This window comes from Pseudophryne corroboree, chromosome 2, assembly GCF_028390025.1.
Source record: "Pseudophryne corroboree isolate aPseCor3 chromosome 2, aPseCor3.hap2, whole genome shotgun sequence".
Lineage (NCBI taxonomy): Eukaryota > Metazoa > Chordata > Amphibia > Anura > Myobatrachidae > Pseudophryne > Pseudophryne corroboree.
In genome coordinates this window covers 245975360-245992220 of record NC_086445.1, presented here as the reverse complement: position 1 = coordinate 245992220, position 16861 = coordinate 245975360, and the positions used below count along the sequence as shown (strand labels likewise).

At 45.9% G+C, this 16861-nt stretch overlaps 1 protein-coding gene across 1 annotated transcript in view; it reads right to left on the bottom strand.

Moving 5' to 3' along the window:
- Positions 1 to 13194: 13194 nt before the first annotated feature.
- CDK2 (cyclin dependent kinase 2) overlaps positions 13195 to 16861 on the bottom strand; it is a 197753-nt gene continuing 194086 nt past the window's right edge. The window contains exon 7 of the mRNA XM_063952608.1: positions 13195 to 14181. Coding sequence (XP_063808678.1) covers positions 14080 to 14181 — 102 coding nt within the window. The 3' untranslated portion in view covers positions 13195 to 14079. The remainder of the gene's footprint in view (positions 14182 to 16861) is intronic.

The following is a 16861-nucleotide window of genomic DNA, read 5'->3' as shown; positions in this document are numbered from 1 at the left end:
TGAGTATACGGTCACTGACCTGGGTTGGGAGTGTTGAGAACTCGGGGGTTCTTCCGATGATCGGGAAGAGGAACCACAGCTGGGCCGGAGCAGGGATGGCCGGATGTAGGTTTTCCTCATGCAGAACTTAGCCGTTGTAACCGACGTGTAATGCTAAAGAATTAGTTGTGGCCAAGACTTGGGGGGCGATGCTGAAGTACACAGAAGAATGAAGAACTTGTGAGCGATGTTGAAGAAATTAATGAAGATTTGAGAACGATGTTGAAGCACACAGAAGAATAAAGAACTTGTGAGCGATGCTGAAGAGATGAATGAAGATTTGAGAACGATGTTGAAGCACACAGAAGAATGAAGAACTTGTGAGCGATGCTGAAGAGATGAATGAAGATTTGAGAACGATGTTGAAGCACACAGAAGAATGAAGAACTTGTGAGTGATGCTGAAGAAATAAAATGAGGATTTGATTCAGTGTAACTCTGGAAGTTTGGTAGGGGTTCCACTTAGGGATACCCTGTAATAGTGGAAGCACAGGAGGTGTCCCTCTGAGAGATACACTGTAACGCTGGTAATGCAGAGAATGTCCTACTGAGTGATGCACTGTAACCCTGGTAGCACGGGGAAGGTTACACTAAGTGATACACTGTAACGCTGGAATCACAGGGAATGTCCCACTGAAAGATACTCTGCAACGCTGGAACACAGGAGACGTTCAGCTTGAGAACACGCTGAACGCTGCTAGCACTGATGATCATTGGAAAGACGATACTCAGGCGCCGGGGCTCTGTACGGAGTCTGCCTTTGAACTTCCCGCCTTCTCCCGATTGGCGGAAGGGGCCGATGACATCACCCTCTCACCACGCTCTCATGGATGCCGGGCGCAATGGCGGCTCCCACACCCCGGGAACCCGCCGGAGGCAGCGCCAGCAAGACGCGACGACCCTGAGCCCACCAGGGGCGACGACCGCCGGGAGACCCAGCGCACCCGGAGCGTTAAGCGTGGCAGCCGCAGCGCCGCGAGTGTGACACCAAACTGGAGTGCTTCGAAAGACGCCACCATCTTTCCTAACAGCCGAATGCACAAATGCACCGAGACTGTCTGTGGTTTGAGCACTAACTGTACCAGATGACAAATACTTTGTACTTTCTGTTTTGGCAGGTAAATTCGTTGATCCACCGTATCCAGAATCATTCCTAGGAATTTAATTCTTTGACATGGAACCAGGCTTGATTTCTTGAAGTTGACAATCCAACTGTGCTGAACTAGTACATTGTATGTTAGTAAGGCATGTTGAAGGAGTATTTGTTGAGACAGAGAAGGTCGTCTAAGTACGGAACTATTATCACTCCCAGGGATCTGAGATGAGCTATCATCACGGACATCACCTTTGTGAATAGCCAAGGAGCTGATGAGAGGCCAAACGGTAGTGCCTGAAATTAATAATGGTTTTGTTGTACTGCAAACCGTTAGTACACCTGATGTAGTGGGCAAATTGGAATGTGTAAGTACGCATCCTTGAGATCCAGTGAAATCATAAATTCCTGTGGTTCTAAATCTGCAATCACTAACCGCAGGGATTCCATCTTGAATCTGTACCAAGTCATGTACTGATTGGGCCCCTTCAGGTTCAAAATTGGTCTGACCGAACAGTCAGGCTTTGGTACTACAAAAAGATTGGAATAATAACTTTGACCCGGTTGGTGAACTAGAACCTGAATCAAAACCGCTGAATCTACAAGAGACTGAATCGCTGTCTGCAGAACCACCTTTTTGTCTCCCAACACAGGCAGGCCTGTCTTGAAAAATTGCATTGGTGGTAGACAATCGAACTCTATTTTGTAACCTTTGAACACTAAATTGTGGATCCGCCATCTGTGGAGGTCTGAAACCACGCCAAGTGAAACGTCTGAAGGCGTGCTCCCACAACTGAAGATCCAAGATGGGCTGGAAGCCTGTCATGCCACTGGCTTGTCAACGGTTAGGGTTTGTTGAAAACCACGTCCTCTACCACGTTTACTCTGTATGGTTGTTCCTCTTGCACGGCCACAAAAGGACTGAGGTCTAAAAGATTTGAATGCTGGTCCAGCATATTTCCGTGTAGGAACTGGTGCAGACAATGGAAGGAAAACACTTTTCCCCCGTAGCCTGAGAAATCCATTTGTCCAATTCAGGTCCAAATAATATATCGCCAGTGTAAGTTAACGCTTCTATTCCTCGTTTTGACTCTGCCTCTGCCTGCCAAGAACGCAGCCAAAGCGCCCATCGGGCCACAACTAGTGAAGCTGAAAGCCGAGAACTAACCTGGCCTACGTCCATAGAAGCCTTACCTAAATACTCAGAAGATTTACAGATGTGATCAGTAAGAAGTATAAGCTGGTGTAAGGGAAAATCCTGTTGTAGGCCCAACTTGAGCTGTGTTGCCCATGCAACTCCAGCCTTGTTAACCCAAACTCCAACTAAAAGCAAGTCTAAGCAACACCCCTACTGCTGTATACATTGACTTTAGCATAGCTTCTAGCTTACACTCTGACGGGTCTTTAAGCGTCATTGCAGCAGGGACTGGAATGATTAACTTATTTTAAAGGTCTGAAACTGAGGAATCCACTATTGGTGGATTTTCCAATTTAGTTGTCAGACTCTGGGAATGGGTAGACAGACAGAAACCGCCTAGGCATAAAAAATAAGATTTTAAACCTACTGGTAAATATTTTTCTCCTAGTCCGTAGAGGATGCTGGGGACTCCGTAAGGACCATGGGGTATAGACGGGCTCCGCAGGAGACATGGGCACTATAAAGAACTTTTAGTATGGGTGTGCACTGGCTCCTCCCTCTATGCCCCTCCTCCAGACCTCAGTTAGAGAACTGTGCCCAGAGGAGATGGACAATATGAGGAAAGGATTTTGTTAATCTAAGGGCAAGATTCATACCAGCCCACACCAATCATACCATAAAACCTGGAATACACGCAACCAGTTAACAGTATGAACAAAAAAACAGTATCAGTCAAAGACCGATTCCAACTGTAACATAACCCTTATGAAAGCAACAACTATATACAAGTCTTGCAGATGCAGTCCGCACTGGGACGGGCGCCCAGCATCCTCTACGGACTAGAAGAAAAATATTTACCGGTAGGTTTAAAATCTTATTTCCTCTTACGTCCTAGAGGATGCTGGGGACTCCGTAAGGACCATGGGGATTATACCAAAGCTCCCAACCGGGCGGGAGAGTGCGGATGACTCTGCAGCACCGACTGAGCAAACGCAAGGTCCTCATCAGCCAGGGTATCAAACTTGTAGAATTTTGCAAAAGTGTTTGAACCCGACCAAGTAGCTGCTCGGTAAAGCTGTAATGCCGAGACGCCTCGGGCAGCCACCCAAGAAGAGCCCACCTTCCTAGTGGAATGGGCCTTTACCGAATTTGGTAACGGCAATCCAGCCGTCGAATGAGCCTGCTGAATCGTGTTACAGATCCAGGGAGCAATAGTCTGCTTAGAAGCAGGAGCGCCAACCTTGTTGGCTGCATACAGGACAAACAGAGCCTCTGTTTTCCTAACCCTAGCCGTCCTGGCTACATAAATCTTTAAGGCCCTGACTACATCCAGGGACTTGGAGTCCTCCCAGTCCCCCGTAGCCACAGGCACCACAATAGGTTGGTTCATATGAAATGAAGAAACCACCTTAGGCAAAAATTGAGGACGTGTCCTCAACTCTGCTCTATCCACATGGAAAATCATATAGGGGCTCTTGTGGGACAAGGCCGCCAATTCGGACACCCGCCTTGCAGATGCCAAGGCCACTAACATAACCACCTTCCACGTGAGAAATTTTAATTCCACTGTTTGAAGAGGTTCAAACCAGTGAGATTTCAGGAAACTTAACACCACGTTAAGGTCCCACGGTGCCACTGGGGGCACAAAGGGGGGCTGGATGTGCAGCACTTCCTTCACAAACGTCTGAACTTCTGGGAGAGAAGCCAATTCCTTCTGAAAGAATATAGATAGGGCCGAAATCTGTACCTTAAATGGAGCCTAACTTCAGGCCCATATCCACTCCTGTCTGTAGAAAGTGGAGAAACCGGCCCAGATGGAAATCTTCCGTAGGAGCATTCTTGGCTTCACACCAAGATACATACTTCCACCAGATACAGTGATAATGCTTTGCAGTCACCTCCTTCCTAGCCTTTATCAGAGTAGGGATGACTTCCTCCGGAATACCCTTCCCAGCTAGGATTCGGTGTTCAACCGCCATGCCGTCAAACGTAACCGCGGTAAGTCTTGGAACACGCAGGGCCCCTGCTGTAACAGGTCCTCCCTGAGAGGAAGAGGCCACGGATTTTCTGTGAGCATTTCCTGAAGATCTGAGTACCAGGCCCTTCGAGGCCAATCTGGAACAATGAGTATTGTCTGCACTCTTTTTTGTCTTATGAGTCTCAATATTTTTGAGATGAGAGGAAGAGGAGGAAACCTATAGACCGACTGAAACACCCATGGTGTCACCAGGGCGTCTACTGCTACTGCCTGAGGGTCCCGTGACCTGGCACAATACCTCCGAAGCTTCTTGTTGAGGCGTGAGGCCATCATGTCTATTTGAGGAATTCCCCAAAGACCTGTTATCTCTGCAAAAACTTCTTGATGAAGTCCCCACTCTCCTGGATGGAGATAGTGTCTGCTGAGGAAGTCTGCTTCCCAGTTGTCCAGTCCCGGAATGTAGACAGCCGACAGAGCGCTTACGTGATTTTCCGCCCAGCGAAGAATCCTGGTGGCTTCCGCCATCGCCACTCTGCTCCTTGTCCCGCCTTGGCGGTTTACATGAGCCACGGCTGTGATGTTGTCTGATTGAATCAGAACCGGTAGGTCGTGAAGAAGATTCTTCGCTTGTCGTAGGCCGTTGGTTAACAAACCTGAATAAGGCACTTAGTCTAGTACTCAAGTTTCCTTTTTAAGGCTTGGGACTAAAATTTTACTAAAACATTGCTTTTTAATGGTGTTGCATCTTCATCATTTTCAGATGCTGGATTTAAAGGCAAAATAGTGATCATGGTTTTATATTCAAATACTAATGTCCCTTTAAATTTAGCATCTGAACCAATGAAGTCATGGCGGATTTGGAAAGCATGGTTTAATAAATCTAGCCCCTTGACTGTATCAGTGTAGTTATATAATCAGTAATCTTGAAGCAATATCACACAGCCTACTAAAAGCTGTTTAAGAGTGGGACTTTACCACAATAGTTCCGATACATAATCATGAATGGAGACTCAGAACAAGCTATTGGTGAGTTTATAAACACTAGCTCACTCTACACTCATTACGACGTGTCACTTTCAGCAGCACAATAAAAAAAAAAAGTTAGCTATCTGTATGATGTTAACCCCAGAATCAAATCTAATCTATTCAAACTTCCTAGCCACTGTTGAACCTACAGTATAAATAAGTTGCCGACTTTTGTCCCATTTTCATGATCACTATTAGAAGGTAATTAGCTTATTCATTACATAAAACCTCCCAGAACTACACAAACTGCCAATTACTGTAAGCAATGAACAGTGTCCGGTTACCTGAGCTAATGCGCAGTCATGTGTTACTGAAATCGAATCCCAAAACTATTCTTTAGAATGTAATTCAACCTTTCAGTGGTTCTCACAGCACTGCGAGAACACATCTGAAAAAATAAGAATTTACTTACCGATAATTCTATTTCTCGGAGTCCGTAGTGGATGCTGGGGTTCCTGAAAGGACCATGGGGAATAGCGGCTCCGCAGGAGACAGGGCACAAAAAGTAAAGCTTTCCGATCAGGTGGTGTGCACTGGCTCCTCCCCCTATGACCCTCCTCCAAGCCTCAGTTAGGTACTGTGCCCGGACGAGCGTACACAATAAGGGAGGAATTTTGAATCCCGGGTAAGACTCATACCAGCCACACCGTACAACTTGTGATCTAAACCCAGTTAACAGTATGATAACAGAGGAGCCTCTGAAAGATGGCTCCCTACAACAATAACCCGAATTAGTTAACAATAACTATGTACAATTATTGCAGATAATCCGCACTTGGGATGGGCGCCCAGCATCCACTACGGACTCCGAGAAATAGAATTATCGGTAAGTAAATTCTTATTTTCTCTATCGTCCTAGTGGATGCTGGGGTTCCTGAAAGGACCATGGGGATTATACCAAAGCTCCCAAACGGGCGGGAGAGTGCGGATGACTCTGCAGCACCGAATGAGAGAACTCCAGGTCCTCCTTAGCCAGAGTATCAAATTTGTAAAATTTTACAAACGTGTTCTCCCCTGACCACGTAGCTGCTCGGCAAAGTTGTAATGCCGAGACCCCTCGGGCAGCCGCCCAAGATGAGCCCACCTTCCTTGTGGAGTGGGCCTTTACAGATTTAGGCTGTGGCAGGCCTGCCACAGAATGTGCAAGTTGGATTGTGCTACAGATCCAACGAGCAATCGTCTGCTTAGACGCAGGAGCACCCATCTTGTTGGGTGCATACAATATAAACAACGAGTCAGATTTTCTGACTCCAGCTGTCCTTGCAATATATATTTTCAATGCTCTGACAACGTCCAGTAACTTGGAGTCCTCCAAGTCACTTGTAGCCGCAGGCACTACAATAGGCTGGTTCAGATGAAATGCTGACACCACCTTAGGGAGAAAATGCGGACGAGTCCGCAGTTCCGCCCTGTCCGAATGGAAAATCAGATATGGGCTTTTGTAAGATAAAGCTGCCAGTTCTGACACTCTCCTGGCCGAAGCCAGGGCTAGTAGCATGGTCACTTTCCATGTGAGATATTTCAAATCCACATTTTTTAGTGGTTCAAACCAATGAGATTTTAGAAAGTCCAAAACCACATTGAGATCCCACGGTGCCACTGGAGGCACCACAGGAGGCTGTATATGCAGCACTCCCTTAACGAAAGTCTGGACTTCAGGGACTGAAGCCAATTCTTTCTGGAAGAAAATCGACAGGGCCGAAATTTGAACCTTAATAGATCCCAATTTGAGACCCATAGACAATCCTGATTGCAGGAAATGTAGGAATCGACCCAGATGAAATTCCTCCGTCGGAGCACTCCGATCCTCGCACCACGCAACATATTTTCGCCAAATGCGGTGATAATGTTGCACGGTTACTTCCTTCCTTGCTTTAATCAAAGTAGGAATGACTTCTTCCGGCATGCCTTTTTCCTTTAGGATCCGGCGTTCAACCGCCATGCCGTCAAACGCAGCCGCGGTAAGTCTTGAAACAGACAGGGACCCTGCTGAAGCAAGTCCCTCCTTAGAGGTAGAGGCCACGGATCTTCCGTGATCATCTCTTGAAGTTCCGGGTACCAAGTCCTTCTTGGCCAATCCGGAACCACTAGTATCGTTCTTACGCCTCTTTGCCGTATAATTCTCAATACTTTTGGTATGAGAGGCAGAGGAGGAAACACATACACCGACTGGTACACCCAAGGCGTTACCAGCGCGTCCACAGCTATTGCCTGCGGATCTCTTGACCTGGCGCAATACCTGTCCAGTTTTTTGTTGAGGCGAGACGCCATCATGTCCACCATTGGTCTTTCCCAACGGGTTACCAGCATGTGGAAAACTTCTGGATGAAGTCCCCACTCTCCCGGGTGAAGGTCGTGTCTGCTGAGGAAGTCTGCTTCCCAGTTGTCCACTCCCGGGATGAACACTGCTGACAGTGCTATCACATGATTCTCTGCCCAGCGAAGAATCCTTGCAGCTTCTGCCATTGCACTCCTGCTTCTTGTGCCGCCCTGTCTGTTCACATGGGCGACTGCCGTGATGTTGTCCGACTGGATCAACACCGGTTTTCCCTGAAGCAGAGGTTCTGCCTGGCTTAGAGCATTGTAGATTGCTCTTAGTTCCAGAATGTTTATGTGAAGAGACGTTTCCAGGCTCGTCCACACTCCCTGGAAGTTTCTTCCTTGTGTGACTGCTCCCCAGCCTCTCAGGCTGGCGTCCGTGGTCACCAGGATCCAATCCTGTATGCCGAATCTGCGGCCCTCCAATAGATGAGCACTCTGCAACCACCACAGAAGAGATACCCTTGTCCTTGGAGACAGGGTTATCCGCTGGTGCATCTGAAGATGCGACCCTGACCATTTGTCCAACAGATCCCTCTGGAAAATTCTTGCGTGGAATCTGCCGAATGGAATTGCTTCGTAAGAAGCCACCATTTTTCCCAGGACTCTTGTGCATTGATGTACAGACACCTTTCCTGGTTTTAGGAGGTTCCTGACAAGCTCGGATAACTCCTTGGCTTTTTCCTCCGGGAGAAAAACCTTTTTCTGAACCGTGTCCAGAATCATCCCTAGGAACAGCAGACGAGTTGTTGGCATTAACTGGGATTTTGGAATATTCAGAATCCACCCGTGCTGTTTTAGCACTTCTTGAGACAGTGCTAATCCCATCTCTAGCTGTTCTCTGGACCTTGCCCTTATCAGGAGATCGTCCAAGTATGGGATAATTAATACGCCTTTTCTTCGAAGAAGAATCATCATCTCGGCCATTACCTTTGTAAAGACCCGAGGTGCCGTGGACAATCCGAACGGCAGCGTCTGAAACTGATAGTGACAGTTTTGTACGACGAACCTGAGGTACCCCTGGTGTGAGGGGTAAATTGGAACGTGGAGGTACGCATCCTTGATGTCCAAGGATACCATAAAGTCCCCTTCTTCCAGGTTCGCTATCACTGCTCTGAGTGACTCCATCTTGAACTTGAACTTCTTTATGTACAGGTTCAATGACTTCAGATTTAGAATAGGTCTTACCGAGCCATCCGGCTTCGGTACCACAAATAGAGTGGAATAATACCCCTTTCCTTGTTGTAGAAGAGGTACCTTGACTATCACCTGCTGAGAGTACAGCTTGTGAATGGCTTCCAAGACCGTCTCCCTTTCGGAGGGGGACGTTGGTAAAGCAGACTTCAGGAAACGGCGAGGTGGATCTGTCTCTAGTTCCAACCTGTATCCCTGAGATATTATCTGCAGGATCCAGGGATCTACCTGCGAGTGAGCCCACTGCGCGCTGAAATTCTTGAGACGACCGCCCACCGCCCCCGAGTCCGCTTGAGAAGCCCCAGCGTCATGCTGAGGCTTTTGTAGAAGCGGGGGAGGGCTTCTGTTCCTGGGAAGGAGCTGCCTGTTGCTGTCTCTTCCCCCTTCCTCTGCCTCGTGGCAGATATGAATATCCCTTTGCTCTCTTGTTTTTAAAGGAACGAAAGGGCTGCGGTTGAAAAGTCGGTGTCTTTTTCTGTTGGGGAGTAACTTGAGGTAAAAAGGTGGATTTCCCGGCTGTAGCCGTGGCCACCAAATCTGATAGACCGACTCCAAATAACTCCTCCCCTTTATACGGCAAAACTTCCATATGCCGTTTTGAGTCCGCATCGCCTGACCACTGTCACGTCCATAAACTTCTTCTGGCCGAAATGGACATAGCACTTACCCGTGATGCCAGTGTGCAGATATCCCTCTGTGCATCACGCATATAAAGAAATGCATCCTTTATTTGCTCTAAAGACAGTAAAACATTGTCCCTATCCAGGGTATCAATATTTTCAATCAGGGACTCTGACCAAGCTACTCCAGCACTGCACATCCAGGCTGTCGCTATAGCTGGTCGTAGTATAACACCTGTATGTGTGTATATACTTTTTTGGATATTTTCCATCCTCCTATCTACTGGATCTTTAAGTGCGGCCGTCTCAGGAGAGGGTAACGCCACTTGTTTAGATAAGCGTGTGAGCGCCTTGTCCACCCTAGGAGGTGTTTCCCAGCGCGCCCTAACCTCTGGCGGGAAAGGGTATAAAGCCAATAACTTCTTTGAAATTAGCATCTTTTTATCGGGGGCAACCCACGCTTCATCACACACCTCATTTAGTTCTTCTGATTCAGGAAAAACTATAGGTAGTTTTTTCACACCCCACATAATACCCTGTTTAGTGGTACCTGTAGTATCAGCTAAATGTAACGCCTCCTTCATTGCCAAAATCATATAACGTGTGGCCCTACTGGAAAATACGGTTGATTCGTCACCGTCGCCACTGGAATCAGTGCCTGTGTCTGGGTCTGTGTCGACCGACTGAGGCAAAGGGCGTTTTACAGCCCCTGACGGTGTTTGAGGCACCTGGACAGGCACTAATTGATTGTCCGGCCGTCTCATGTCGTCAAACGACTGCTTTAGCGTGTTGACACTATCCCGTAATTCCATAAATAAAGGCATCCATTCTGGTGTCGACCCCCTAGGAGGTGACATCCCCATATTTGGCAATTGCTCCGCCTCCACACCAATATCGTCCTCATACATGTCGACACACGTACCGACACACAGCAGACACACAGGGAATGCTCTTAACGAAGACAGGACCCGACTAGCCCTTTGGGGAGACAGAGGGAGAGCCTGCCAGCACACACCAAAGCGCTATATATATGACAGGGATAGCCTTATAATAAGTGCTCCCTGTATAGCTGCTTTTATAATATAATTTTTGCCACTATTTTGCCCCCCCTCTCTTGTTTTACCCTGTTTCTGTAGTGCAGTGCAGGGGAGAGACCTGGGAGCCGTCCTGACCAGCGGAGCTGTGTAAGGAAAATGGCGCTGTGTGCTGAGGAGATAGGCCCCGCCCCTTTTACGGCGGGCTCGTCTCCCGCTCTTTAGTGGATTCTGGCAGGGGTTAATTATCTCCATATAGCCCCCGGAGGCTATATGTGAGGTATTTTTTAGCCAAATAGGTTTTCATTTGCCTCCCAGGGCGCTCCCCTCCCAGCGCCCTGCACCCTCAGTGACTGCCGTGTGAAGTGTGCTGAGAGGAAAATGGCGCACAGCTGCAGTGCTGTGCGCTACCTTTAGAAGACTGAGGAGTCTTCTGCCGCCGATTCTGGACCTCTTCTTGTTTCAGCATCTGCAAGGGGGCCGGCGGCGAGGCTCCGGTGACCATCCAGGCTGTACCTGTGATCGTCCCTCTGGAGCTGATGTCCAGTAGCCAAGAAGCCAATCCATCCTGCACGCAGGTGAGTTCACTTCTTCTCCCCTAAGTCCCTCGTTGCAGTGATCCTGTTGCCAGCAGGACTCACTGTAAAATAAAAAACCTAAGCTAAACTTTTCTAAGCAGCTCTTTAGGAGAGCCACCTAGATTGCACCCTTCTCGGCCGGGCACAAAAATCTAACTGAGGCTTGGAGGAGGGTCATAGGGGGAGGAGCCAGTGCACACCACCTGATCGGAAAGCTTTACTTTTTGTGCCCTGTCTCCTGCGGAGCCGCTATTCCCCATGGTCCTTTCAGGAACCCCAGCATCCACTAGGACGATAGAGAAAAACAAATCCACAAGGCAATGTAACTGAGGCATCCAGAGCAGCCAAGCTCACATCTTTTTACAAAATGTGTCTGCTTCCTCAACAGGTACTGCACTATTCAGGCATCTATGTGTTGGAAACTTCATACTACAAGCAGGTACTGGAATGCAGGCCTGCGTATTAAGGTGGCAGCTTCAATTAGACAGAACCTTACGCACTAATATTGTGGAAAGGTGGCAGGAAAGCCTCAGTTGTGTTTACTCATGTCCCATAGAGAATTAAGCACAAGAACCAGCAAGGTTTTTCTACTTTAACGAGAAAAGCGCACAGTCACATCACAGCACCATGTGGCTAACAGACTATGCCCCTTAGCCGTTCACAAAAAGGAAGCTCAGCTTCTATCCTGATAGTTATCCAGCACCTATTCATATTACATAGAACATTAATGGACCCCTGCTCAGGTTAAGACCATAGCTCACAGTTGAAGAACTTGTTCTTTGTGGTTCTATTTCCAGATTTACATCCTGGATACTGCCTCCTGCTTTTTCTTAGTCTTCAGTTTATGCATTACCCTGACCTATTATCATTCATCTTCTCTTGCTGGTTTTAAGTCAAGCTATGGTGGTTTCTACAAACAACTGAATAACAAAAGGTCTCAATTTGGTCATCTCAGGACTTTGTCAGGATTCCAGTACAGTACCACAGTAGCAAGGCCAGAAATGATTGGCATACAAACTTAATGCGAAGATGATGCAAGTGCATATTTAAAGCAAAGTTTAGGACACGGATAAAGGGAGAGGAACTTGTTGATTTTCTAACCACTTATTATACTGCTAAAGTCTGGTACAAATAGATATACTGTATGATTACACAAGAGATGCATGAACCTGGTTTCATACAAAGGTGAATTTAATATCATTCATCTGCATAACATGCTGCTTTCCACTACTTATCTCAGTTGGTGGCTTCATGATTATGTCCATTCCCCTCACATCAGGACATTGCTCATCCTCAGACACATGTTCTGACTATGTATTGCTGTGCACATTCCAATGCTCTCATTAACCATAGATTGTTCTATCCCTGCCCACTTCAATACCTGGGATACACAAAGGCACTTTAACCTTAGTCACATGCAGCTTGTAAAGAGCTAATGAAGTTCAGGGTCTTGGGTAAGAGAACTATTATTTTTCTCTAAGCATGCATACTAAATACCATACTATGCTTCGGAATAATTTATATTGATCTCTGAATAAAAAGCACATCTGTCTGATCAATTCCTACTGTAAATTGGCTTTTGCAAACAGTCTCACACAGCATCTTGTCACTACCTCCCCCAATAATCAGATACAGTAGTTACATTATGGGTTAGCATTGCTGCCTCAGTGCCGACGCCATGACCATTATCTGAGTTTGTAATGTTCTCCCCGTGTTTGTTCCAGTTTCCTCCCACATTCCAAAAAAAACCATACTGGTAGTTTTATTGGCTGCTGACAAAATGGACCCATGTATGTATTTGTGTGGTAGGGAATGAAGACAGCAAGTTCCCGTGGGACAAGGAGTGATGTGAAGGAGTCCTTACTTTCTGTAAAGCTCTGAATACAAATGGTGGCGCTAAACAAATATTGTTCTGTACAGTAAAGGATTAAAATAGAAATATTGTACATAGACAACCATACATGATTATAACAAACATGGACAGAAATAAAATAAGCAAAAAAACGATTTCAGTGTTCCGAGATAAAACTGACCATGCTTTACGTTGGACACCAATGCTCAAGAACATACAGTAAATCAGTCATCCATACATCCCTAACTCATTGACTGTACACAAATAGATCATATGTTTAGCTGGGAACTTGTACTAAGAAATAAAGTAAAGGGGAAAAAAAGGTTTAAATTAAAAATATTTTAATTAACAGACTTAACAGAGAAATGCATACTAAAAACAAACAGTCTACATTAAAACAATACATAAAAGTATCCATCCAAAAGCAAAACAAGGTGCAGACTTAACTTTGAAACTATTTTTTTTAAAACATGTGCAGCACCTCAAGTAAAATTCTTTCATACATGTATTTCCCTTGTTTGGTAATGGATGAAGGGCTGGAGAAGTCACTGACAGGTCAAGAACTCCTATGGCAGGTCCCAGCTTTTCACCAACACATCGACTCTTCTCTGTAACCCTTGTTTGTCCAATAGGCATTCACAAATGTCAGGAAATGGCAGGAAAGGTCCTTCTGGAGACTTTCCACCATAATGACCCAAAAGCTGAAAACTAGGTTAACACATAAAAGTCTCCATCAAGCATTCTGGGTTGAATCCAATTAATCTGTAGATCATGAGATTTTATTCTGATAACTAGAATGGAGCTACGTGTGAAGACTGTTCTTTCCCAAGCAGACAAACCAGGAAATGCCTTTGTGTAGCACTGTATGTGCTGTGACACCTTTTGAAGCATAGGACTCTCTATTAGGCGAACGTTCTCCAACTTAAGTTAGAAAGCTTTATAAACTTTAAAAAGTTTAAAATTGTTTGAACATGGAACATGCAGCTATCCACAAATACATGAAAAGTAGAGGGTGAAGAACCAGACTGTTTAAAACCTTGATAAGTTTTTTTGTTCAAATAATGCTGCTTGGACGGCCACATTGATATGGGGCTAATAAATAGCAAGATATGACACAGACCATATAATTCTCAAAAATATTAAGTCCTTTTAAAACTGCAGCTCAAGCCCATTCTTTCACTAGTTATAAAATCCACGAAGAAGCTTCTTTTAATTGAGATGTGGAGTTGGTCTGCTGACATCGCGGAAGAAAGCGTGAGACAGGGCAGTCTTAGCAGAGATTCTTTTGTTGGAATCGTACTGGAGCATTTGCTGAAAGGCAGAAGAACGTGATTGTAAGGGAGAATAGTTGGTCATCTAGAACTGTATATATCAATCAATACATATTACATATATCCATTTATATATATATCTCTATCGTAGCTGAATTACAATTAATAAAGCAAGTAACCCAATCACTCTTCCAGGTAGATACCTAGAAGAGAGTGAAAGTTGCCAAATTCTGGGAACTTTAAGGAGAGTTACTATATGGAGGTGGATGAGAAATTGTACTAGTAAATACAAAGTAGATATGGTAGACTTACCGTCGATAACTTTTTCTCCTAAGTCCACAGTAACCACAGGATATACCTTGGGAAATTGGGTAGCGACAGCGGAATGGCACCAACGTTCAAAGCTTTTCAGACTCCCAGGATGCAACGGGCCAGTCTCCTATATCCCCGCCTCCTGGCTCAGGCAATTCAATTGTTTTCCCAAAGCTCAAGGCAGGAGCATAATGGAGAGCCCTAATCAGGCGAGAAGAACACACATACACTTCCATACAATAAGGAAGAGGTTAGTAAGTGTAAGGATCCTCAAATCGGGTGCGTCAAGGTGGGATCCCTGTGGATACTGTGGACTTAGGAGAAAAAGTTATCGACGGTGATTCTACCATAACTACTTGTTTCTCCTACAGGGTCCACAGTAGTATCTACAGGATATACCTTGGGATATCCCAAAGCAGAATTTAGTGGTGGGGACGCTCCTAATTGGACGCGTGAATCCTTCGCCCGAAAGCAGCGTCCTGAGAAGCAAAGGTATCAAAGGCATTATGTCTGATGAATGTGTTAATGGAAGACCATGTGGCTGCCCTACATATCTGTTCAGCCTTTAGATACCACCTTAGGAAGATAGAGCAGTTCTCCGAACTAAATCTGGTTATCTGGATGAAATATCAGAAAAGGAGAGCGAAATGATAACGCCCCTAAACCTGAAACTCGTCTAGCTGAAGCAATTGCTAGTAGAAAGAGAAATTTTGCGGTCAACCATTTCAAATCCACTTTTTTCAGTGGTTCAAATGGGGTAACATGAAACGCCCTGAGGACTATTTCTAAATCCCAAATGGCTGTAGGGGGGACAAAAGGAGGTTGATTTTGCAGCATTCCTCGGAAAAAAGTGTGAACATACTGCAGGTTAGCAATTTTCTTTTGGAACCACACAGTTAGTGAAGACACGTCTGGAAGACACACTGCTTGAAGGAATGCTTGAAACTCTGAAAGACCTCGTGTCATAATTTCTGGCAGTGCACCACTGAATATAAGCATGCCATATCCGGTAATAGATGCAAGCCGAGGATGGTTTCCTTGCGCTAAGCATTGTTTGAATTACCGGTTGTGAAAACCCTTTTAACTTCCGATCCAGGTGTTTGTAGATACAAGGATCCTGGGACAATAGATCTGGACGTTGAGGCAGTAGAAACGGAGTATCTGCGGAAAGCCTCTGAGGATCCGTGTACCAATGTCGTCTGGGCCAAGCTGGAGATATTAGTATCACGGTGCCCTTTTCTTGTTTGAATTATCCTGGGCAACAGGGAGATCGGTGGAAACGCCAGATGAAACTCCCACTTCACTGACGGGGCATCTACAAAAGGTCGCTTTGGGATCCTTTATTCCTGACCCGTATAAGAGTACTCTGTTGTTCTGGCGAGACGCTATGAGGTCTACTTCCAGCAGTCCCCACTTGTTCAGAGTTTGAAAGACGTCTGGGTGTAAGGACCATTCGCTTGCATGAATGGCATGCTGGCTGAGAAAATAGGCTTCCCAATTTAGGACTCGCGGAATGAACACTGCGGACACAGCTGGATGATGAAGTTCTGCCCACCGTAACGTGCGCATTACCCCCTTCATTGCCCTTCGTCTGCTCGTTCCTCCTAGGTCATTGAGGTATGCTACTGCCGTTGCATTCTCCGAACTGATAATGTTGATATTATCTTAAACCATAAAGCTATACCTTTAAACACACCTTTACCATGGAGCTGCTGCGGTCGCTAGCTCACGCTACGTACTTCGTATGCTATTTGCGCACAGAGTCCCGTACCGTATACGCACTCAGCGTACAAACGCAGCACTGTGGGTACAAAGCACACACAGCGTGCGCACACACAATTAATACACCTTAAAACCTTATACAGTTATACAATGCAATGATATGATTACACTTTAAACCTTATGCAGCGCTGGCGATACAAAGTATCCGCCGTGCGTACACCTTAACAATGCTTATACACCTTAAACAGGTTAATCTACTTTAAAACCCAGGCAGGAAAGTGAAAACACAACACCGTTTGTAGTTGAAACCACAGGGTTCTAAGGCCTCCGTGGATTGATTCCAAAACATAAAACAATACAAGTTATACACTACAGACTAACAAGTAAATCTACACAGAATAATGGCTACAGAGAATGTACGTATGTGAGAATATTCGCAAGCGCAACCCAGATCCGGTCCTCCGCCATCTGATAGATAGCGTTGTGAGCCTTCTGTCTGACTAAGCCTGCTGTAGGCTCTCTTTATTCACTTCATCCAAAACATAACACAATGGGTACTGTAATCTCTTTGTCCATTGGACACAGGGATGGTCATTTACATTACAGGAGAGGTCATAGGTGGATTTGAATAGGTGGGCGATGTCCCTCCCCAACTGCCCCTGTTGGTGGTCTCCTCTGGACTCCCC